The sequence below is a fragment of the Drosophila mojavensis genome, unplaced genomic scaffold (genome assembly GCF_018153725.1).
Source record: "Drosophila mojavensis isolate 15081-1352.22 unplaced genomic scaffold, ASM1815372v1 contig_81, whole genome shotgun sequence".
In the NCBI taxonomy this organism is placed as follows: domain Eukaryota; kingdom Metazoa; phylum Arthropoda; class Insecta; order Diptera; family Drosophilidae; genus Drosophila; species Drosophila mojavensis.
Genome location: NW_025318907.1, coordinates 160,991 through 184,986, shown reverse-complemented (window position 1 = coordinate 184,986; position 23,996 = coordinate 160,991). Strand labels below are relative to the sequence as shown.

General features: G+C 35.5%; 1 protein-coding gene across 2 annotated transcripts in view; it reads left to right on the top strand.

Moving 5' to 3' along the window:
- The first annotated feature begins 10,348 nt into the window (after positions 1 to 10,348).
- The window catches only part of LOC6580311 (nephrin), a 29,727-nt gene continuing 16,079 nt past the window's right edge, over positions 10,349 to 23,996 (top strand). For both annotated transcript variants that reach the window (XM_015164166.3, XM_002006124.4), the window contains exon 1: positions 10,349 to 10,850. In XM_015164166.3, the coding sequence (XP_015019652.1) occupies positions 10,778 to 10,850 (73 nt within the window). In that variant the 5' untranslated portion in view covers positions 10,349 to 10,777. The remainder of the gene's footprint in view (positions 10,851 to 23,996) is intronic.

Here is a 23,996-nt window from a genome sequence, read left to right as displayed (position 1 = left end):
TGCTGGCTCAGCTGCAGCCGAAGGACAAGCTGAAAAATGGCCCAAAAGTCGGGCCAATTGAAGATGGACATGTCGAAAGCAGGCCAAGGCTGCAACCGAAAGCAAAACTCAAGCATATCCTGACTGAATATCCTGCTGCTGCTCACGCTCCTACGCCTGCTCCCCAAAACATGGCCCCAAGCCTCCCCCTAACCAAATGGCTGTCGTCATGTCCGGCGCCTGTCCATGCTGCAACTAAGACTCGAAACCCATTCGAATCGAATTGAAAATGTGTTAAATACAAAACTCAAAGTCAATTGCAATTCCCAGACTCCTATTAACACTTTTCGCTCTTAACTGATTTGTCGACTAATGCTAATTAAACACTTTTGTTCTTCTAGCCCTTTGATAGGTGAAAAGCACACTTTTCTCACTTCATAATTGCATCTTGATGGAAATTTCTAGCTATACATAAAAAATATGCTATCGTGCGCTTCGCTCTACCTGTTTATAATGACAGCGAAATTCTTTGCGAAGGTGAGTGTAAAGGATGGAGCAAAAATTGAATGGCAGACGATGCATAGCTGAGAAAAACTTAGAAAAAAAGAAGATACTGTGCAAATTATTCGATTAAACTTTAATGCATTACAGTGAACGTAATTAATATTTATTTTGTAGTTGAACTCTTTAGCACTTAGAGAGTAAGTTTATATAAGTTTGGCAATTAAAACATTTTTTGATTAACTGACAAAATATTACATATATTTTCTTTTTTTATAACTAAAACTTCTTAATAGCTTGAGCAGCAGACTAAATATAGTTAAGGCTTGTTTGATCACACTTTATTGAATGCAATATAAATAAAAATATCTATAGCAAATATTATCCTCTATAATTATAATTCTATTATAATTATATATATTATATTTAATAAACAAATTTTGCGAAAATAGCATATATATTTTATATAAGAAAATAAATATGTTTTTCATCTTTAAATATTTTTGTTTCGTATATTAAAAAAAAAAAAAAATAATAATATTACCATCTTAAACCTGAATTTGAATTTTTTAGTTAATAAATAAAGTAAATTATATTTATTAAATTAAAGGTAATAATACTTAAAATATAAAACTATATACAAATTGACTTAAAAATAAATGCTTTTATATAAATACAATATATATTTATATAAATATTAAAAATAAATAAATTATTTATGTTAATATAAAAATACATAATCATATATTATTATTTTATTTAGTAAATAAAATTGGGCTATTTTATTTTTAAGTTAAAGTTAAAATATTAAAAATTAATATTAAATATTTATTAATTATTTTTCAATGTATAGTATTTAATAATACATTTCTAAACCCTCTCCTTAACATTCTAAAAGTAATTAATTTCTTTAATAACCCCCAACTCAATTTATGTAAATTTAGTTATCGATTACAATCAATTGATTTATCAATTTTGCGTAGTCCCGAATTGCAATTTCAGAACAAAAGTGAATAAGTTTTCTAATTAGCTTTGACCTGAAGTACTCGCAAAAGGTCATTTAACCCAAATCAAGATTCAGCTCTTGATGTCCCCAAATGAGCTTTTCCACGAAAAGGTTATTTGTCTGCCGACAATCGCAGTCAATGGGAATCAAATCAATTAGTCGGAGCGTCGCTCTGTATATTAAATATGCAAGCTAATGAACGGCTCGGCTAATTTGGGCACGCATATAGCGAAGCAGCATCATTATAATACAAAGTGAATTTTTAATTGAATTTCCATCTGCACTTTGCAGTTTTATTTATTCATAAGTTTTTTTTTTTTGTTTGGTATTTTTTCCTTTGCTTTCTTTCACATTTTTCTGGTTTATTAGCGGGCGAAGAGAGAGTTACTAACACAGCGCGCATAAATTAGGCACTTTCTTGGCAATTAGATGGGGCAGTGCGTATATCTAAGTACATTCGAGCCGAGCTGCGCTTTGCGAGCGGTCAACCGTAATGGCATTAACCTTTGCCAAATTATGTATTTTTATGGGCCACATAAAAACGCAAAGCACTTACGGCGACTCTGGCAATAGCCTCGATAGCTGTCAAGCGTCGTAAAAACTCACTAATGAATTTATGACAGCAGCAGCAGCAGCAGCAATAGCAGCAGCAGCAGATTACTACACAAGAGAGAATGGTAGTGGTTAGGTGGGGCTGGGGGGGGGGGCGAGGAGACTCAACACTTTTCATACGCTCAGCTTGTCCGGAATTTATGGGCGCAAACATTTTTAAACATTTGCATACGATAAGTAGCAGCAGTAGGCAAACCTAAGACACTACGACAACTCAACAAGAACTGCTTGAAGTCGTGGCGCTATCTCTTTCACTCACACTCGCACACTCACTCACTCACTCACTCGCTCACTCCTCCAGTGTTTAATAACAAGCGCAGTTGTGTTTAAGCCCTACAGCGCACTAATATTTTTGCAGTTTTGCAAACACCTCAACAACCACACACACGCACACACACACATAAGCACACATACATGTGTACATCTACTTGTACAGCCTATTATTTATTTATGCTGGCACCCTCAATGGACCCGCCAAGGACGTCGCCGCGCTGGCTGCCTTATCAGCGGCTGCAGTTTGTTGTTGTTGTGCAGGTTAGATTAGCTGGGGTTAGTCCTCGCTCATGTTGTTGAGGTTATGTTGCGCCGTCGCGCATTGCAGCCGCTGCCTAAAAACGGATTAAAACGGATTAAGCATACGCAGCGTGTGCGCGCGCCTTCAACACATGTTTAAATTATGTTAAAATTTGTTGCGAGCGCGGGCAAGATAAACGTGTGTCTGTCTGTCTCTGTGTGTGTGTGTGTGTGTGTGTGTGTGTTGGCTTTGTGCTACTGATAAGGTATTGCCCGGGCGAGTGGTTAGGGGGCAAAGCGTGTCACCACTTCTTGACTTTAATCGATGCTAATTTTCGGTTTAATTCAACGGTTTTGTTTACATGTGTTTAAAATGCCACCATGCTGTGCGTGTGTGCGTGTGTGTGCGAGTGTGCGTGCGAGTGTGTGAATAATGTTGTTATTATCCGGGCAGATCTGTTAGCCAGAATTAAAAGAATAAAGAGGCGTTGTAAAAACAAAAGTGAAACACGAGCAGCAGGTGCAAAAATTACAACAATATGTATAAACTTCCATTAGGTATGTGTGAATTTTGTGTAAATTGAAGCGCGCCCTGAACCTGACGTTGCGTTAATAATGCGCCATATCAGTCTAAACAGCGGCTGGGGCAATTGAAATTCGACTCCCCACACAATGCGTGGGCGGTGCTGAAAGGCCTGCAAATAAGTCTGCAACAGTCCAATGAATAATTGAAAACAAAAAAAAAAAAAAAAAACTAAACACATCGAGTTTAATAAATTTGTTAAATTTAAATTTGTTAGTTCAATGAATAATAAAAAATACACAGAGTATATTCCAATAAATATAAGAAAAGATGGAGCTTTTTAATTTATTAAACTTAAATTTGCTGGCTAAATAAACAATAAATAATTTATACACAAATATTTAAAAAATTCCAATAAATAAAAAAATAATAAAAAAAATAATCAGATTGAGCTTTTTTAATTTATTAACTTTAAATATGCTACCTCAATAAATAATAAATAAATACACAAATATTAAAGTAAATTACAATGCATAACAAGGTGGAGTTTAATTAATCTATTTTAAAAAGTTTATTAATTATTCATAGCTAGTTAATAAATTATAAAATATTAAAGTAAATTTAAAAATTAATAAATAAAAAATAAACAGATCGATGTTAATTGATTTGTTAAAATTTAAATATGCTAGCTCAATAAATAATAAATTAATAATATATCAAGATTAAAATAAAGCGCAATAAATAAAAATTAAAAAAAAATAAAATAAAATAAAATTAAGCAGATGAAATTTACTTATTTTATCCAAACTAGCTCAATAAATGATGAATAAATCCAAAAATATTAAAGTAAGTCAAAAACCAAACTAATTTATTAAATGTAAATTAGCTAGCTCAATAAATATTAAATGAGCATCGAAATTAAACTAAAAACCTATAAATAATAATAAATAATAAAAAAAAAACTAAACAGGTGGAGTTTAATTAATTTATCTAAACCAAATGTGCCGGCTCAATAAATTATGAATACATTCACAAATATTAAATTCAGTTCAGAGATAAAAGAGAGTGCCATAAATTAAGCGGCTCGCATATCTAATTCGATTAATCGTTTGCAATTTAAAGCGCACTTTTGCGATAAACCAAATTAAAGTCAATAAATTTATGTACTCCATTAAGCTGGCTCTCGATTTTCCCATCGCTGACCTCTCGCCAAGAAGGCGTGAGTGTGCCACTGTGTGTGTGTGTGTGTGTGTGTGTGCGTATCAGTTTCCTTAGTTCATGGCTCAACATGATTTACGAAGGCTCTCGACTGTTAGCAGCCCAAACTATCGACTCGAGCTGCTGGCGCATATGAAAAATTACACGCATATATCACTTGAATGGCGCACAATTTGTGCAGATAGACGCACACGCATACCCGAAAATTCATTGAGGCGTAATAACAAAGCCAATGAACACCTTGATGACAGTTAACAAAGTCAACACAAAGGGCCAGCGTCAGCGTCACGGCCATGGCCAGGACCCGCAGCGTTAACAAAAACAAAAACAAAAGCAAAGCCAAAAGCAACATCCAACTAGTACAGCAGCAACACTATTGCTGTACAAAAACAAAAGGCATGAAGATAGCGCAAATTACAGACAAGCTTATTACGCAAAATTTCGCTTAATTAGCAGGCAGACATCAGACATCAGACAACGCACAACGCACAAAAGTAGGCAACAGTTGCCGACTCGGTAGCCAGGGCGAAAATAAATAAGAGCTGCTCGACAAAAACTACAACAGCCTCAGTCTCGCTCTCACTCTGTCTCCCTCTCTCCATGTTTATCTTTACTCGCTCTCTCCCTCTCACTCGTTCTACACACACACTCTCATAGACTTATGGCACCTTTTGCCAGCAAAGCATAATATATGAACTGACCTTAACTACTTGCTAGCACGCCAGCAGCTCGGAGGCAGCAACAATAAATACAACAACAACAACAACAACAGCAACAGCAGCAGTAGCAGCAGCAACAACAGCGAATCACTAAGACAAGGAGAAAGAGCAAGAGGAAGGAGAAGGAGAAGAAGAACAAGAAGACGGTGTTTAAGCTTTGACTACGATTGAATGCCCTAACAAAAAGCACTTGGGGTAATATGTACGTATGTATGTTTCCTTATGCATATGTGAATGTATTTGAATGTAGGTAAAATAACTGTATATACATACAAATATGTCAATATATTTATGTGTGTATATCTGTATGCCATCAACGAAAGAATTTTCCGTTGATCAAGCTTAGCTAAAGACTAAATATGTATAAAAATATGTGTAAATATGTATATTAAAATATACTTGAATAGATTTATGATTCATTAATGATGAATCATTAATGATTCATGCGTGTATGAATGCATGTGTGTATCCATAAATACATGTATAGATGTATGCATTTATATGTCAAGGGATACATTTTTGTGACTGTATGAAATGTGTATAAACAGAGTGAGAAACGAAATATTTAAATATGCAGCTTACGATTCGTAAATTATAGGTATATATAATAAAAAATAGGTATATATAATTAGAAGAAAATAAGTTGATAAGTTGTTGAAGTTTAATTTAAATTAAAAATATATATATTATATATTTATTCATTTCAATATTTCTATAAGTCTATATTTAATTTATGCTATATACATTTTTTGTTATTTAATTTTTAATTTTGTTTAATATATTTTTTTGTATGTAAATATATAAATATATAAATCTACAACTAACTTGTGCTATTATATATATAAAATATGTTATATGTATAATATAATATTATACTATTATTTATATTTGTATATCTAATTTTATAAATAAATAATTGAAAAGAAATTGAATAAATTTAATTTACAATATAAATAAATATGCTCACATATATATATATATATAATATATTTAAAATATTTTCAATTCAAAACAACTGACTTTATACCTCATTTATAAATGCAATTATTATGAAATGAAACCTAAAAACTGAGTTTAACAAAAGCTAACAACAAACTAGAAATTCAACTCATAGCTCGAAATTAGTAAGGTTTTGTGTAAAACGCAATTAGAGCACTCTGCATATAGAGCGAGTGGATGGATATAAAGCGAGCTGCTATTGCAATTAAGTTTCAGTTTGCTAATCAAATTAACTTGGCCTTTAAATGCAATATACACTACGTTTTGGCCTACGCTGAAGAAACCTGTGGATATTCCAAGGGAAAAACATGTGAAGCGACAGCCAGAGAGAGAGAGAGAGAGAGAGAGAGAGGGAGAGTGTGTGTGTGTGCGTGTGAGTGAGGTGGAGAGTTTACTTGGCCAAAGGAAAAGGAATATTAAATGCCGCGTGGGAATTCTCGCTGTTTATGACTGCAGCTGAATTTTCAACCAGGCCAAAAGGGAGATGCCACAGACACAAAGAGCAGGGTCGAGAGGGGGGCGGGGAGCGGGGGTCGCTATGCTTCAGTAATTTCACTTAAGTCATTATGAGCCATTAATAAAGCCCGCTGTGGACTACTGGCCACTGACTCGGCTGCTGCTGCTGCTGCTGCTGCTGCTGCTGCTTTGGCCTCTGCCTGCCGTCTCTGTGTTTGCCCCGCCTCTGCCTCTGCCTCAGCCCCCCGCCTCTGCCTCTGCCTCTGCCTCTGCCACTGCCACTGCATTTGCTAGCTCATATAGGTATAAGTGTGCACATGTCTGCTCGCTCGCCCGCCTGTCTGTCTGTCTGTCTGTCTGCTGCTCTTTCCTTATCCCGGTCATGCGTTACCCATCGAAAGTCAACCACGTGGATGATGCGCCCAAATGTCTGCTACAGATGGTGATTCGAGTCCGTTTTGCTGAGTGTTGTTGCCTGCCTTTAACTATATTTATTTTCTTTTGTTTTTCATGAATTTTTTTTTTTTTTTGTTAACACACACTCATATATCAACACATACATACATCTGCAGGCTTTATTTTTCGGCTATTGAAAAAACATTTTTATTGCACTTTATCAGTGGCAAATGCAAAGTCGTTTTCGCATTTCGCAATTCGTATTTTTATGTGTTTCATTCTCGATGGTTTTTTTTTTTAACATTTCAATTAATTTACAAAATGAAAAATAAAAATAAAGTTTTATGACCAAAGCCATAATTATTTTTATATATAACATAAATTTTGCACGAAATACGCTATTTATATTTATTACGTATTTTAATTTATATACATATATGTATATATATTTTTTTGAGACATTAAATTAAAAATTTTTTATTGACCAATTGCTTAAGACAAATTAAACAGAGTTAGTTTTTAAAGATTTATTTAAAAATTACATTCTTATTAAAATATTACAGATAAGGCTAAGATTATATTTAAAAATTAAATTTTTTATTAAAATATTACAAAAAAGTTAAGATTTTCTGTTCATAAATTCATCAATAAATATTAATATTAGATTATATGAATTATATATTTTATAAAATGTAAGTATTATAAATTTAATTTAAACTAACAAAACTTGTTTTGTACTACAAAAGATTTTATGAAATTTAAATTTAAATATAATTTAATTTACATATGTTTCACTTGAATCGGGTTTAGAGCAATATCTTGATCATAAATTCACACGAATGCGTGCTGGCACATGTTAGAGGGGGTTGATTGTTCATCTGTGTGTGTGCGTGTGTGTGTGTGTGTGTGGAGGAATTCATAAGCAAAGGCAACAGCCCCGATTAAAATTCAACTTATGCTAAGACCACACCCTTCCCATCGATGGAGGGGCAGATAAGATAACTAGAATTTATAATTTTATTATGTGTTGAATTGTCAGCGAGCAGCGAGTTCTAATTTCGAAAGTCATTTTATAGATAACTCGATTGAGATGTGGAATGGAAGAAGGAGAGAGAGAGAGAGAGAATGAATAAAAAACTTGATGTATAATATATGAAATATTTGAGAAAATTTAATACGAATGGAGCGTGCAGAATTGGGGGAGATTAATGGTTTGAGTGATATATGTGAGATATGAAAAACATATGAGTATTTGTGATGTAAAGAGATGTTTGAATATATGTATGTGCGATATACATATGAGACATATGATTAGATCTCTTTATAAATAATATAAATAAATAAATAATCAAATATGAAATATTAAATATATTATATTAAAAAATTGGAAAAATATAAAGAAGTATATAAAAAACTAAAATAAAATTAAATTAAAAAATATGAAACTAATTATAATCGTTAAAAAAAAGTATATGAAATATGATATATTAATTAATTAAGCTACTATAAAAATAAATTAAATGAAATCTAAAAAATATTAGAAAAATTAAAGGATATCAACAAAATTAAATTTAATAAATTTATATTTATTTAACACAAATCGGATATCTCTTCTTTTTCTTGAACTCAAATCTCATTTAAATAAAAAACTTAAGCAGAACTTGAGTCTTCTTCGGGCACTTGAATGTTTTCTATTAACCCTATATTTAATGTATAAAATCTGTTTGGTTTGTGGTCCACAAACTTTTCAAACTGGGTTTAGGTGATCTCCATGGGAGACAACATCCGAGTTTGGCAACAAACTGCTGTGCTGCACTGTAAAAAGTGAAAGCGACACGAGCTCTACAAACAGTTCGAGGACTTCCAAAGAGCCAACATTCAGCCTATGACAACAAATGCCGAAGCTTTGTCCGGCCGGAAAGTGAAGCATGCGGCCAGGCCAAGTGCAGGCGAGTGACACGCTAAGCCACAGTGAGTGCCAAAAGTGTGCAAGCGCTTGGTAATTAAATTAATTAAAGCAAATATATGTGTGTGGCACAGCTGGAAATAATAAATAAGTATATAAATGTTAAAGATTTAAGTTCGTTTAAATATCTAAAAATAAAAATGTGTATTTATTTATTTTATGAATATATTATTGTAGGAAAAAAATAAATAAATCAATATGAATAATAAAACACAAATTAATATAAAATATATATTAGATATTTTATTTTTATTATATTTCATAGTTTCATTTAGGCTTTTACATATTGTTAAGCAAATATTTTTAAATATTTACCAGAATCTTGCCCAACTTAATTTCATTGAATTTCTTTTTCAGTTACATTAGAATATTAAAATCTGCAAAGTATTTTGCTTAAAGATTACAAATCTTTTTATTCGAATTTATTATGAATTATTTGTAGGTCTCCAGTGGAAGTGCTCAAGGTCTAAAAGTTAGACCAAAGTAAAGTTAAATAAATCCAAACATAATCCATCTTTCAATATTATATACATACGCATATGTATGTGTGCGTGTGCGTGTGCGTGTGTGCTCTGTTATTGTTAGAGCTGTAGTGGTGCGCACTCTAAGCAGCCAAATTGACTTCCCACTTTCGCTTGTATGGCAAACTTTTTAGAATCTTTTGGGCAAAACTTGTTGTTTGGCCCCGCCTGCATTTTCGATGAAGTTTTTCCACTAACATTGCCACCTAGACGAGAGGACGGACAAAATACTCTTACTTTCATAATCGAAAAAAAATTACAGCGCTCAGACATGTTGCCTGCCGCTCTGCTACAGCCAACTCGGTAGCTCTTCTACGGCAACTCTTATACACTATTCGAAATTGCTTCTCATTTTGTGTGCACTCTGCTAAAATTGTTCGAAATTATATTCAGCTATTGATATTGCTGGCGTAGCAGAGTTTTGTATAAGAGCCGCGTCTGCACAGTTCGAAATGTTTAGCAGAGAAGAGCACCAATCCGACACCGGCTCGGCGCAAGCGCCATGGTTGCTGCGTGAGAGTCGTGTGCCTCTGCTAAACGAAGCTCGAATACGAAGCAGCTGTACTAAAACATAAAACGAAGCTGCAATCGTTTTAGTTAAACTGAGAGCAATTGAGAGAGTACATGGAAAAGTTATTTAAAAAGAAAAATGAAAATATGATAATAAATAATAGCAATTAATGCAAATATTATTAAAATAAATATATAAACTATTTAATTTAATATATATTGTAAAAATATAATTGTAAATGCCAGCACATTCAGTTGCAACATCTTTTGGCTCTCGTGGCTGGCTTAGCAGTGACCCAAACCGACATTTGACTCGTATAAGTTCGTGTTTGAGTTCGATCGGCCACTTGATACGCTGTTTGAGTTCGCTTCAGACGTCTGTGAGCGGCGCTTCAAGTTGGACCTTGTGGGCAGGCGGCATTCGTGGCTGCGTTTAGTCTTCAGCGGTCTGCGCGTTGTTTATGTACGTTGTCGCGTCTGTCAAGTCACTGTCAAGCGTGTGTCAAGCGTGCGTCTTACGACGAGCAAAACAAAACAAAGTCGAGAAAACGAGAGTGGCTAAAAAGAAAAACAACTAAAAGTTGCTACGAAATATTTGCCTAAACGAATTTTAAACAACAGTTCATATTAACTAACCTCTCTGAGTGAGTGTGCGTGTGTGTTGCTGTGTCTGTGTATGTGTTTGTGTACTTGTGTAAAATGCATGGCTCAAATGCATGGCCAAGCCTAGCGGAGGCAGCGGCTTGCAATTAAACACCAGAAAAGATACCAAAGTATCTGCGACTGTAAACAGCCAATACGAAATCAGCAATAAATTTATTAACAAATCGAAATACACACATATAGATATATCTATATATGTATATGTGCAACACATCAGAAGGCAACAAGATGCAGTTTTGGATAACTTTGACATTTGCATTGCTGGCGGGTAAGTTATTAAGCGTCATGTGCGCCAAAAAATGTATCTCACAGTTGCAGACGCTACGTTGACCGCACCAAAAAGTTCATGACATTTGGCTTACAAAATAATAAAAAAAAAGAAAAAAATAGTGAAATATGTATAGAAAAAACAACAGCAACAACAAATAGAAGATGAGCCACAGACGCAGTCAACGTCGCGGCAGCGTTTATCTTGCCATATGAATTGTGCGACTCCGCTGACTCTGCAGCTAACTCCTTTTGTCTGCTGTCAGTCCGTCTGTCTGTCTGTCTGTTGTCTGCTTCGGCTTCTGCTCCCGCTGCTGCTGCTGCTGGTTTTTCTTGTGTTTGCTGTTGACATTTAAACACTTGTTTTTTGCCCGCTGCGGTTTCTACTACACAATGCGAATACGTATAAAAATTGCTGCTGCTGTTGTTGTTGTTGTTGTTGTTGTTGCTGTTTTTTGGCCAAGTGTTGCGCTAACACACGGGCCACTTGCCACCGTGCCACACCGTGCTGCAGAGCCGCCGCAGCCAGTCAGCCTCTGGCTCTCGCTTTAAATGCAAAAGTTTTTCGTATACATTTTTTCTCAGTTATTTTGCTGTGCCTCAACTTCTGCTGCTGCTTCTTCCTTCTTCCTCTTTTTTTTTTTTTTGCTACGGCTGCTGTTTATTTGATTTATGCGACATAATTCGAGGCGAACTTTGTGGCACACATAATTTAATTTTTGCCATCACAGCTCGTTGTTGTTGTTGCTGCAGCCTGCAGTCCGTTTCTGTTTTTAATTATTTCCAATTTTGCAAATTTGCATTTTGCATAGTTTTTGTTGTTGTTTTTTTTCTTTGTATTGTAAAGTTTTTGGCGCCTTTTGTTGCCATAGTTTGTTTGGCTGCTAATTGAAACGAGCATTAAAATTCTGTTTGCATAAAAAACGTAAAAGATTTAACAACTCTAACGCAGAGAAAGATAGAAAATTTGTCTCTGTTCTGCTTTTGATTCAACGCTAATGAATGTGTCGATGGCGATGAAAATGTTTGAAAATCGAATTAAGAATTTTAGTTTTGGTCCATCACAGATTTCGTCGTCGACCTTTAATCATTTTTTACAGCACATGACGAATTTATTAGTGAGCATTGAAAATCTTTAATTAACACGATGCTAATTGCAAATGAAAAGAGAGTGGAACGTGCATTTGCATTTATGAGCTGAGGCGGCGCAAAGACAAAAGAATTACTTAAATATAGAAATAGATTTATGACAGGGGAATAACGGTCCGCATTACTATATAAAGATTAGCGTTGAACTGCTCTATCTATCTATAAACCTGTTGAAATAGTTGTTGGGTAAATAAACACTGATAGGCTTAAAGTTTTTACGTATATTTTGACGCGTTAATAATTAACACTATTTTTAATGAATCTACTGATAAAAAGGCAATTTATAAATATAAATATGAATAGAGAATGGTCAATCAAGCTATAAAAAAAACACAAAAAAAAAAAAAAAAAATTGATAAACATAAAAATAAAAAAAATAAATAGATATAAGTATATTAATAAATAAAAGTTAAATACAAATGAAAAATTACAAATTAAATGAAAAGTTTAAAAATCATGTAATGGTTAAAAAAATAAATAAACATATAAAAATGTAAAAAATATTTGTTCATAAAAATAGAATAACAACGAAAATAAAAAGTTTTAAAAATATACATTTTTAAATTAATGTACTTTAAGTAAAAAATGATTTAAAAGTATAACATAAAAAACGTAAAATAAAGCTGTAAAAATATGAAAAAAATATGTATTTATAAAATCATAAAATAATAATAAGAAAATATGAAAAAATAATAAAGGATATAAAATTATAAAGCTATGAAAATATAAAAAAATTATTGTATCTTGCATACAAAATGATTAAAAAACATAATATGAAAAAAAGGCTGTAACTAAAATAACTTAAATATTTTTTATAAATTTTATTTCTATATTAAACAAATTTAAATGTTTAGTTTCATATTGTTTAAATATTTCTTAAAAATTGTTACTTAAAATCCATTCAATTTGCTATAAATGAATTAAATATTCAAATTTAAACAATGCTATAATCAAACAACATATTACAAAGGTTTAAGAAATTTAAAATATTTCAAGTATTCAAAATATTCATACTAATTTGCCTCACTGATTTTAGAGTGAGGCAAATTAGTATGAAATAAATTCTCTTGAGCTCATCAAATTTCCTTGCCATTTCACAATTTAATTGTATATGATTACAAAATGACTTCTTTAATAAGAGAAAGAAAAAGCCAAGATGAAGAGGGAAAAAATCGTTTAAAAGTAATTTAAAAATTGACAAAGATTGTGCAGCAATCGATTTTCGTGCATGTTTATTATGCGTAATTTATGTAGTTAAAAGCAAATTGCTTAAATATTTTGTGGCACATCGTTCCAAAGGGAGCAGCAGCAGCAGCAGTTGCAGTTGGCATCATTATGATAGCAGCTTCAGCTCCAGTTGGTTTTTTGGTTGGCGCACGCCCAGGGACATGGACACGGTTGGAACTGGGCAGCCGAGCAGCTGAGCCGGTGAGCTGGTTGGGGAGCAGCTGCCTCGGCATGTGGTCGAGCTCGTGGTCGCAGCTCCATTTGCACGCGCTCAAAATTAATACCAGTCAAGCTGCAAAAGGCCAAGCCAGGCAAAAAACACAAACAACATGAAATAAAAGTAGAGAAACAGCCAGCCAGGCCGGCGGAGCAGTTAACAAGAAATACACCTGCCCGTGAGCCCGCAATGGCACTAACACACACACACACACACACAGTTTTAAGGCAGTCAAATTTTCAACATGTGTAGCAAGCGACCAAACCTAAAACCTACAAAAGGCGGCACAAAAATTATGATTACATTTTTTTTTTTCGTTTTTGGTGTGCGTTTTGTTGTTCGCTTTTTAGCACAACTAGAAAAATTGAGGATGTGGTTAAGCTCTGAAAAGAGGGAGAGTGAGTGAGAGAGAGAGAGACGTTGTAATATGTACAAGACAGAGGGAGGGAAATAAAAAAGTGTAGAATGTTCAAATCTCTTTTGCCTACAAACTCGTAAATGCTGATGGCCCAAAACCAGGGAATACGGGCTATGTAAACCTGCGAATATGTAGGTTTATAGACACACACACTCATACAGATATCTATCTCTCTGTGTGTGTGTGTGTGTGTCTTGACTATATAATCCCAGCGGTTTAGCCAGGCAAATTGAATTAAAGCTTAAACCTCGGCAAACGGACGGCTTTCGGCTCATAGCCGGACTTAGCACCGATTTGGCTTAGAGTCGTGCCTCAAAACGTGCTAAACTTTTGACGCACTTGTCTGAAACATGCCACCGTCACGCCCTCCCTTCCCTCGGTCCACCCTCTGTCCAGCTGGCAAGTGTGTGGGTTAATACGCAACCATTTTGCAGTGCATTGAACCTCGGCTAAGCTCGACGGCTAATCGGTGGGCAGCAGCAACGCCAGCAACACCAGCAGCTGGCTAAGAGAACTACTTACCAAGTACTCGTCCAGCGAGCCACTTGCTCTGATTAAAAAGAACTGCTGCAAATTATGTTGAACAGGTTGTGGGCAGCCGCTGGGCAAGGGAGGGGCCTACTTAGCCGGCCCACATACAGCAAAGCAGCATAAAGTATTAAAAAAAAAAAAATGTTTTAAAGGGGGGCAGACTGACCGCAATAGCCAGAGCAAATGTTGCTCTGCCCCATTTGGAATTGGCCCAAAAAAATGATATTTTTGCGTAATATTCTTAAACAGCTCTTCAAAGCTGCTTAGCATCTCGTAGAGCGTTGAGAGAGTTGGAGTTTGGTTTTTGTTTTTAATTCTTTTGAGGCATTTAAAATTATGAAATCGCAAAGTAGCTTTTAGATTTTTAGTTCTAGATAAACAATTTGTTAATGAAATTATAGGAATATGAGTTTTATTGAATTTATTTCAAACTATTATACAATTTTTTATTATTCACTTTGTAGAGAATTTTTTTTTATTGCTTTAAAAGTTTTTTAGTTTTTATTTATTTATATCCTAAATGCGAAATCAGCGTCTGATTTCTTACGATTTTTTAATTTGTTTAATTTTTTTATTATTTGATGTATTTAAATGCGTGATCTAAATAATTTTTCATAAGTTTAAGCTTTAGTTATTTTATATCGTAAAGAGTTTAATTTTTTTATGTTGAATATTTTTAAATATTTTAATAATTTGTCAAGAATCATTAAAAAAAAATTAAAAGAAATTGTATTTTGAAATTATAAAAAAAAAAATACAGAGAATATTCAAAATGAATTGTTGAATAATTTTAAAAACAAAAATTTTATTAATATTGTTTAGAATTTTTTTTTTAAGTTCATAATTGTCCAATTAATTTTCAAAATCCTAAAAGCAAAAATATTTTTTTTTTTTTTTTTAAATATTGTTATTATTTTTTATTATATTTGATTTAAAAAATTATGGTTTCTTCAAAACTGTCGTAACTATGACCTTTTATCTCTTACAAAAACGTAACGAATCTACTTTTCCTTTTAGGTTTCAGCTTTGTTCCTGATATTGCCAAGTACTTTTATCTAAGCCTGAACATCTAGGGCTGTACAGAGCTCCTTCGAAGCATACGGAGTTCCGTGCGCTAGTTGTGGGCAAAAGCCATCTGCAGATTATTCAGTTGGCATCCTTTCACATTCATGTAGTACTATTTGCCAGCTCATGCTGGGGACGACTGACGACTGCAACTTTCCCAGCGAATTCCAGTGCCTGGTTCCATGCTGAGGCATTTACCTAATAGACCTACCAGTGTGTGCAACTCTGTTGAGGGTTCCATCCAACCGTGCTGCGCCCCCATCTCTCTCCCTCGCTCTCTCTCATGTTGGATAATTACAACCCCTGTCTTACCTTCTACATCTATGTAGTACCTCTGCTGTTTTTTCCTCATTTCGTTGTTGTTGTTGTTGTTGCTGCTGTTGTTTACCATTTGTACAACTCACTCCCAGCTTTGACTTTGACTACCCGATGGATAGCATCCAGTCAGCCAGCAGCTTGGAGACCCGCACAAAATGCTGGTCATTTGTTTTTATGTAAATAAAATGCGCTTCCAAGTTGTTTCTGTAACTCTTATTGTTGTTGTTGTTAGCTTATGCATATTTGCTTGTACTCAACGAGTCGCTCAGTCTGACACTCTTTTTTATTTTTTTTTTTGTACAATATATATAAAATTTATATGTGTTCATTGTCGTTGTCGCTGTTGTTGTTGTTGTTGTTTGTATGTTTTGCAAACATTTTGCGCCGCCTTTGGCTGGGGCCTGGTCAAAAGCGCACAACAGTTTCCTTTTTACCCCTGTTACTAGTTGAAGTTGTTGTTGTTGCTGTTGTTGTTATGTTTTTTGCAAATTCACTTCCGCCACAGACTTTTGCCAGCCAAATATATAAAAAAATGAAAAAATTATCACGAAAAGAGAGAAACAAAAAAAAATACAAGCACACACACACACAAATAATAATAACAACAAGCAGCAGAAAATTGCTTTGCAACTTTTGCAGCGTCTTTTGCTGCTGTTGTTGTTGTTGTTGTTGTCCTCTTCTTTGGCTAACATTTGCTTTGTGCAATAAAAATAAATAACAGTTTATGAAAATTTGCCAAAATATCAACAGCGACATCAACAGCAGCAGCAGCAGTAGCAGCAATAACAACAACAACGACAACAAAGTGAAGTGACTTTTCCTGTTTTTGGCGGCGACGGCTTTGGGAACGCGTTCCGCTTTGACTTTTCATTCTATTGTAAAAAAGGTTTTTCGTCGCTGCCCATTTAAAAGGCGTTGACAGCAATGAGTAGATTGAAGCGCAGTGGTGGGGTGTGGCGGGGAATGGAGGAGTGTGGAGTACATCTACTGCTCTCTGCCCTTAGCAACAGCCACCCGCCCATTAAACACCCCTCAAAGCAAATTTGTGCTAACGAGTTGTCGTCGCTCGTTTCGACTGCAAAAATTGTAAAAAAAAAAAAAAAAAAAAAAAAAAAAAAAAAAAAAAAAAAAAACCAAAAAACAACAGAAAATAAAGAAAAGCTGAACTGGAGCTACAAATAGGCTCAAGCCCATCATCGTGAGCCGATGCTGCCAATGTGTGTTGTTGTTGCTGTTGTTGTTGCAGGCCGACGTGCTCCACCTCCTTAGCCGTTGTCTCTGTGCTAAATTGAACCAATTTTTTTTCGTGTGTGTGTTGTGTGTGTCTTTTATATCACTTTTTTACTCTGCTTGTTTTTGTCTTATTCTGCACATGTGTGTGTGTGTGTGAGTGTGTTTTTTTTTAACTGCTCTACGCTTTCATTTTGTTTGTCTTTTTACAAACTCTCACACACACACACACACACACACACACGTTTGCATATTTGTGCTTTATGTGCGCCTAGCACTGCGCTTATTTTGCACCACTTTGCGCGTCAAGTGGGTGAAAACCCACCGTGCAGCGTGCAGCAGGCAGTGCCGTCCACGAATGCGCTTTGAAAGCGTCGAGCTGTCTATGTCTCTATTCATGCGTGCCGTTGCCTACACAACCACCCAGCCACGCCCCACAGCGCCTATTTTCAATGCACCAAATACAACACACAAACACACACGCACATACATACATAGATTTACATATATGCACATGTATTAGCATTAGAGATGGGCACGTTCCTCTCATCGATATTTGTTAATACGCGACCTTATTTTGTTGACTTTTTTCACACGCTGACAAAATGCCAGCAGAGCATCAACGAAAACAATGGGCCATTGACATGATTTTCGATATACCATTTTATTTTACGCAAATTTTGAATTTTTATAAATTGACCATATTAGATTTTATTATGTACACACATACATATATACACCTATATATATATATTTATGTGATATAAAATATATGTAACATCCAATGAAAAATGTCGTCAGTCATTTCTAAATTATCATCATATCATAGATTTTAAAATATTTTTATTTGTTTTTTATATGTATATATTTCTTTTGTATATACTTAAAAGTATATGCAAATTGCTTGAATTCTCGTGAGAATTTTCTAGTGAACAATTATTTACATATTAATTTTTGTTTGTTAATTTATTATATGTAAAACAAGTTTTTTTTAAAGTCGCCTGATATTATTTGTATTATTCTTAAATAATTTGTATGTTTTTTTTTTTTTTTTTTAAATTTTATTTTTAATGCAAATATTTTTAAAACCAACCACAAATTTCCTGACATAATACATATAAATATATATAATATATATTATATTATAATATAAATTATATATTTAATTATGTCTTTAAGTTTTTGTTGTTAATTTAAAAATATATAAAAAATATTTGTTCGTATTATATTAATTCATAATTATATATTATATTAAAAGCTAATAATTCATAATTATTTACATATTTATATGCCTCAAATATTTCTACATATGTTCCGCCTTCATCTCAGGCTCAAATATCGAATTCAATTTGGCAAATTTGTTCCATCTCAAGCAGAAAGTTTGCTGCGTTTGTTTGGTGTTTGAGCATGTTTGCAATTGCAGATTTACAGCCAATGCGCCTAGATTTGCACTGAAAGTGGGCGGTGCTGGTGCGCGAGGCGTGGCCGTGAGAGTGCGAGTGAGTGTGGGACTGGGTGTGGGAGTGGGAGTGGGCGTGCGTGTGGTGTCAGTGGCACGGCACCTACCACGACACTGGGTGGCTGTCGACGACTCCTACATATGCTCGACGTCTCCATCTCCGTCTCCGTCTCCATCTCCATCTGCATCTCCATTTCCATCATCGTCGGCAGCTGTCTGTCGTCAGCTGAAGCTGAAGTTGAGGCTGCGGCAACTGCGGTGGCAACTGGCGGCTGTTGGCTGCCACTGCCACTTGGTAGCTGCTCCGCTGCTCGCTCGCACTCGGGGTGGCAGTTGGCGGCTGGTTGCCATTGCATTTTCGGTCATTATTCAACGTCGTTGCAATTTGGCACTGCTGCTGCTGTTGCTGTTGCTGCTGCTGCTGTGGCAGCTCCAATGATGCATAATTTGTAGCGTTATATAAATGCAAGCTCTGTTGATATTTTTTATGCTAATTGCATGCAAGTAAAACTTAATACACCACACACACACACACACACATAGAGACCGAGACACACGGCTATGGCTGTAATTATGTGAGCCGGCGAAAAAAGAAAGTTGACAGTTAGGTGGCGTCAACGGCAGCCGCAGCCAGAGCAAACAAGTTGCAACAGTTGCAGTTGCTGTTGCTGTTGCTGTTGCTGCTTATGACGGGCCGCTCGTAACGAGCATATATGGCTATACATATACATATATATATATATATGTACAGTTAGGTGTTTGCATCTGATATATGCAATTATGCATGACGTTCAGATCAATCCGATAAAGCAGCCGCAACAGCAACAGAGAAGGAGAGAGGGAGAGAGAGAGAGAGAACGAGAGAGAGTTCGTTCGCACACACACACACAGATAACACTGACAACAAAAAGCACGAAATCATAAAAATTTCTGCAAAAATATTGGGTTAAATATATGTAAGGTGTGAATGCTTTAGCGGCTTATAACGGATATAGCCACGTCAACTGCAACTGCAATTGCAGCAGCAACTGTAATTAAAGGCGTGGCCCTGCCTGCTGATATTTGTGCTACAATTTATGGCCTTAATACACACTCGAGTGCATAAATAGCATTAATCTCAAACAAATAGAGCTTAAGTTCATTATCGTCAGTTTGTCAATGCGAGTTTCCATTCGATTTCCACATCATAAGGCCGAGCAGCCGCCGGCCAGTTGAGCCTCTGTGATCCGCAGATAAAATCAATAGCAAAAATTAGTTAGTGCAGATAATTCGAGATAACTGCAGGCTGTATGCTGGCTAGTTAACTGCACGTTAACTTCATGTTACCTGCAGCAGTTCTCGATGCAGTTGGACCTTTGCATATTTAATTTGTTTATTATACGCAATTGCAGCATCATATTTGAATTTCAATTTAAGCTAATGTGGTAGAGCAATTTCTTTTTTTTTTTTTTTGCAACTTGAAGGGGCTAAGCGCAATAGAGAACTAGAAATAATTGGTAAGACAACGCCGTTGGCCAATTCATTAAGTTTAGTACGCACGATGAGGCAGCTTGTTGGCATATGCTGCCATAAAAGCTGCCATAAAAAACGCTTTACGTACCAAATTACAAGTCAAACGCTAGCGGAAGCAGCCGTTAAAAGGCACTTAGTAGCGCTTTAGAAGCACCCCAAGCACAAACACACACACAGTCTACTTAGCCTATATGCTGCTGCTGCTGCTGCTGCTGTGTTTACTTTAAGCCAAAACATAAAAATTCATTAGACGCGCTTTCAATAAATTATCAAGCTGCATTAATACGCTTGATGCGCACTCGAATATGCGCTATCAATGGCCATTAATCTTGTCGGGGCGGCGCAAGGATCTAGCGACAAAACTTGACGAGCTGCGCTTGTTGTTGCCTGAATTCGTTATGCTAACACGATTTGGCCAGACGTCTTTGGCTCATACCCGCGCGCCCTTTGCCCATCGCGCAGGCCAAATTGGCTATGCAAAATAGAGAAAAATCTTTGTAGTCCAATTGCCAAGCTTTCAGTTGACTGCTCGATTGAGCTGTATGTGTGTGTGTGTGCGTTTGTTTGTGTGTTGTTCAAGTGCTGCCAATTAACAACGCAGCCCTGGCAGCAGCAGCAGCAGCAGTGCGAATCGATATTTACTCAATTAATTTATTACTTCCGCCAGCAGCAGGGACAGCGACATCAGCAGCAGCGATTTTTCATTCATAAAAAAAAGTCAGCTCAACTCACAAAAGTTGGCCAACAAAAGCTGATGAAGCGTCGTCAGCGTCAGCGTCAGCGTCGCTGTCAGCGCCTAAGCGTCGTGCGAGCTTTCAAGTCATTCGCTGCCACAGGAAGCAATCATCGTGCTACAAGTCATATTAACTTACGTTCGCTGCACAAAAACAAAAACAAAAAGAAAAAAAGAAAATATATATATATATATGTTGAAAGAAAAACAAAATAAAAACCTGAACAGAGAACCCAGGCTCAGACCATGCTACGCAGAATCACAGCAAAAGCAGAAAAAAAAAAAAAACAGAAGCTGAAGCGAGCCAGCTGGGCCGGTTCCAGCTACACACAGATCGACGCTTAAACTGGAGCGGAGTTGCTGGGAGCTGGGAGCTGGGAGCGGGAACTCTGCCTGGATGGTCAGCATATGTTGTCCGACAAGTTTGCGCATGCGAAAGTTGAGCTCGGAGTGCATGAAACTATCAATGAAGGAGGCCTCTTGTGAGTTGAACTGGTGCTTCCCAGGCCAGCTAAACGCGAGCAGGTGCAGCTCACACAAACACACGCACACACACTTGCACGCACACTCACACACACACACACACTGTAGCACATTTCATAATGATGGATGGCTATGAGTTGTTTGTGTGCGCGACGCGCCTAAGCCGGTTTTTGGACAGCGACAGCGGCAGCAGTTGTCAGTATCTGTTTCCCCTCTGCTGCCTCAATTAAACTGCCAGAAACGTGGTCGAAAACCCACAAAAGTGTACGGTAACTGTGTCCCAAAAAAACAACAACAACAGCAACAAAACACGAAAATTAAAATAAGCAACAAAAAATTGAATTAATAACAAGACGCGACACTGTGAAAATTGCTTAAAGCTGTTTCGTTTATTCAATTTGCCTTGGCAATTTCCAAGAACAGCAAGAGGCAAGAGCTAACAAGCCTCAATTGCTATTGGAAATTGTATTACAAATAAATATGCATTCACATTATATAGTGTGGGAAAAGGTTTCCACATATTCACTTGAGTTATGAATCTAAAATTAAATATAGAAATGGTTTTTCATTTGAATTCGATTTGGGAAAAAATTCAATTGGCAACGACAGAGAATAACAATTAAAATTATTTGGGGCATGAAGCTAATTTTATATAGTTATATATAATATAGTTAGGATGGGAGGATCTTTATTATTTATTATATTAATTTACTATATTTTATTTATTTATTTTTATTTTTTATTTTTATTTTTATTTTTTTTTAGTATTTTTCATATGGGTTTATATATTTTTGTAGCTAAGTTATAAAAGTTTTCTATACTGTTTTTGGTGTTCTATATCATTTTATTTTATTTAGTTTATTCATATTGATGAATAATTTTATTTGATCGAATTTTAAATATATATATAAAGTATATATGATATTTCCTATAAGTCTCTCCTAGACTTTAGATCAGAATTGTTTAAGTCGCCTTCAATTCATCCAAAAATAATATGAAATATATAACTTTAGTAATTCTTGAATCGTTCTTAGTTCGTTTGTAAATGAACTATGTGGCTTATACAAAATATTTGGTAAGGTTGTTTGTTAATTGATGAATACAAAGTAAGGATAATTCCAAATCTTTGCTAAGGTTGTTTGTTAATTGATGAATACAAAGTAAGGATAATTCCAAATCTTTGCTCGACGTTGACTTCGCCACTTCCTGCTTCGCATCTCTGTCAGCCCAAGTAAACCGACCGATCGCCTCAGGTTTCAAGTTCAAAGTGTTCTGATTCAGTTCATTTCAGAGCCTGATTAGAGTGCAGAGTGCTCTAATATGCTCTCTCTCTCTCTCTCTCTCTCTCTCTTTTTCTCTCTCTCAAGTCAAGTACACGATTAACCCAAATGCAAATGCCTCACTTATTACTCATTCAAACGGCTTAAGAGCTATTACAATTTTGCTGTTAGTAAACCAAATTATCCAGCCTCTCGCAACAGAAACTTCAGCTGTTTTTGATTAATTTCGTTTTGATTAGATATTCCGCATGTAAGAAATAACAATTTAAATAGACAAAGCTAAACAAAAACTTACAAAAAATAACAGAAAATGAAGACAAGACTTCAGCAATCAGTCAGTTGTCTGGGGTTTATCTCTTGGGCAAAGCTTTGATCTAACGCCAATCAATTAGTTAGTCAATCTGCTTGTTGCTATATCTTTAGTTGGCATTTACATACATAATTAATAACTGACTGCTCCTACGCATCATGACTAAAAATATATATGTTTTAAGTTTAGCAGCTGCTTAGCATTAGTAACATGAAGATTAACAACAACAACAACAACAACAGCAACAACTGTTGTGAGCTCTTGGCTCTTGTGTTTTGACCGCGTGTTAATTTTGACAAATGAACAATTTGGTTGCTGGGCATGTGGAGCATTATTCCCACCCGGCTTGTCTATAATTTACAAATTCGGACTAAACAGCAACGGCGACGGCGACGGCGACTGCGACGGCTTTGCTTAATTATGGCTCCCATCGTTGGCTGGCCTTTGTCTTGGCTCTTGTCTGTTGTCTCTTGTCTGTTGTCCGCTGTCCGCTGTCCATTGTCGGTTGTTGTCTCTTGTTGTTGGCCTCAAAGTAATCAGATTGTAGCCATTAATCTGGCCAGTGTGGCCGTGTTTCGTATCTTTTGGCTTTTTGGTGTCGCTTGATTATCTAACTTTTGGCTAGGGGCCCGCAGACAGTTGTTATGCTCGAGCAGTTTTTCAAACGCCCTCAGATAACTTGAATTTCAGGCCCGACGCGCTCGACTGGCTTTTCAGTTCTGAGACTCGGAGACTGCAGTGCAAAATGAAATGTCTTAACTTATCTGTACGACTCTATATATATATATATATATATATATATATATTGTATAAATCTTACAACTTAATGTTCACATCCTTGAAAACATAAATAGGTAATACGAACATTTTGGTCCGCAATCAGACGGCCATTAAACTTTTTTAAAAATAAAGCCGAGCTGAGCTGGCTTCCACACGAAAGCTGCAAACAAACAATCCCACAGTTAAAAAAGTTTAAATCTGCATACATAAATAATATGAAACAAAAAGGCAAACACAATACTCGAAAATAAACTAAAACAAGTAAGAAAGCTCTAGTCGAGACTGCTCGACTACGAGATCCCCTGAACCCTTGGAGCAATAGATATTTCAATACTTTTTCGCGACTTTCAGCTTACACAAAAAACACGCACACACACACACCCACACGCACGTACGCACACACAGGTATACATACACACACACGCATACAGACAC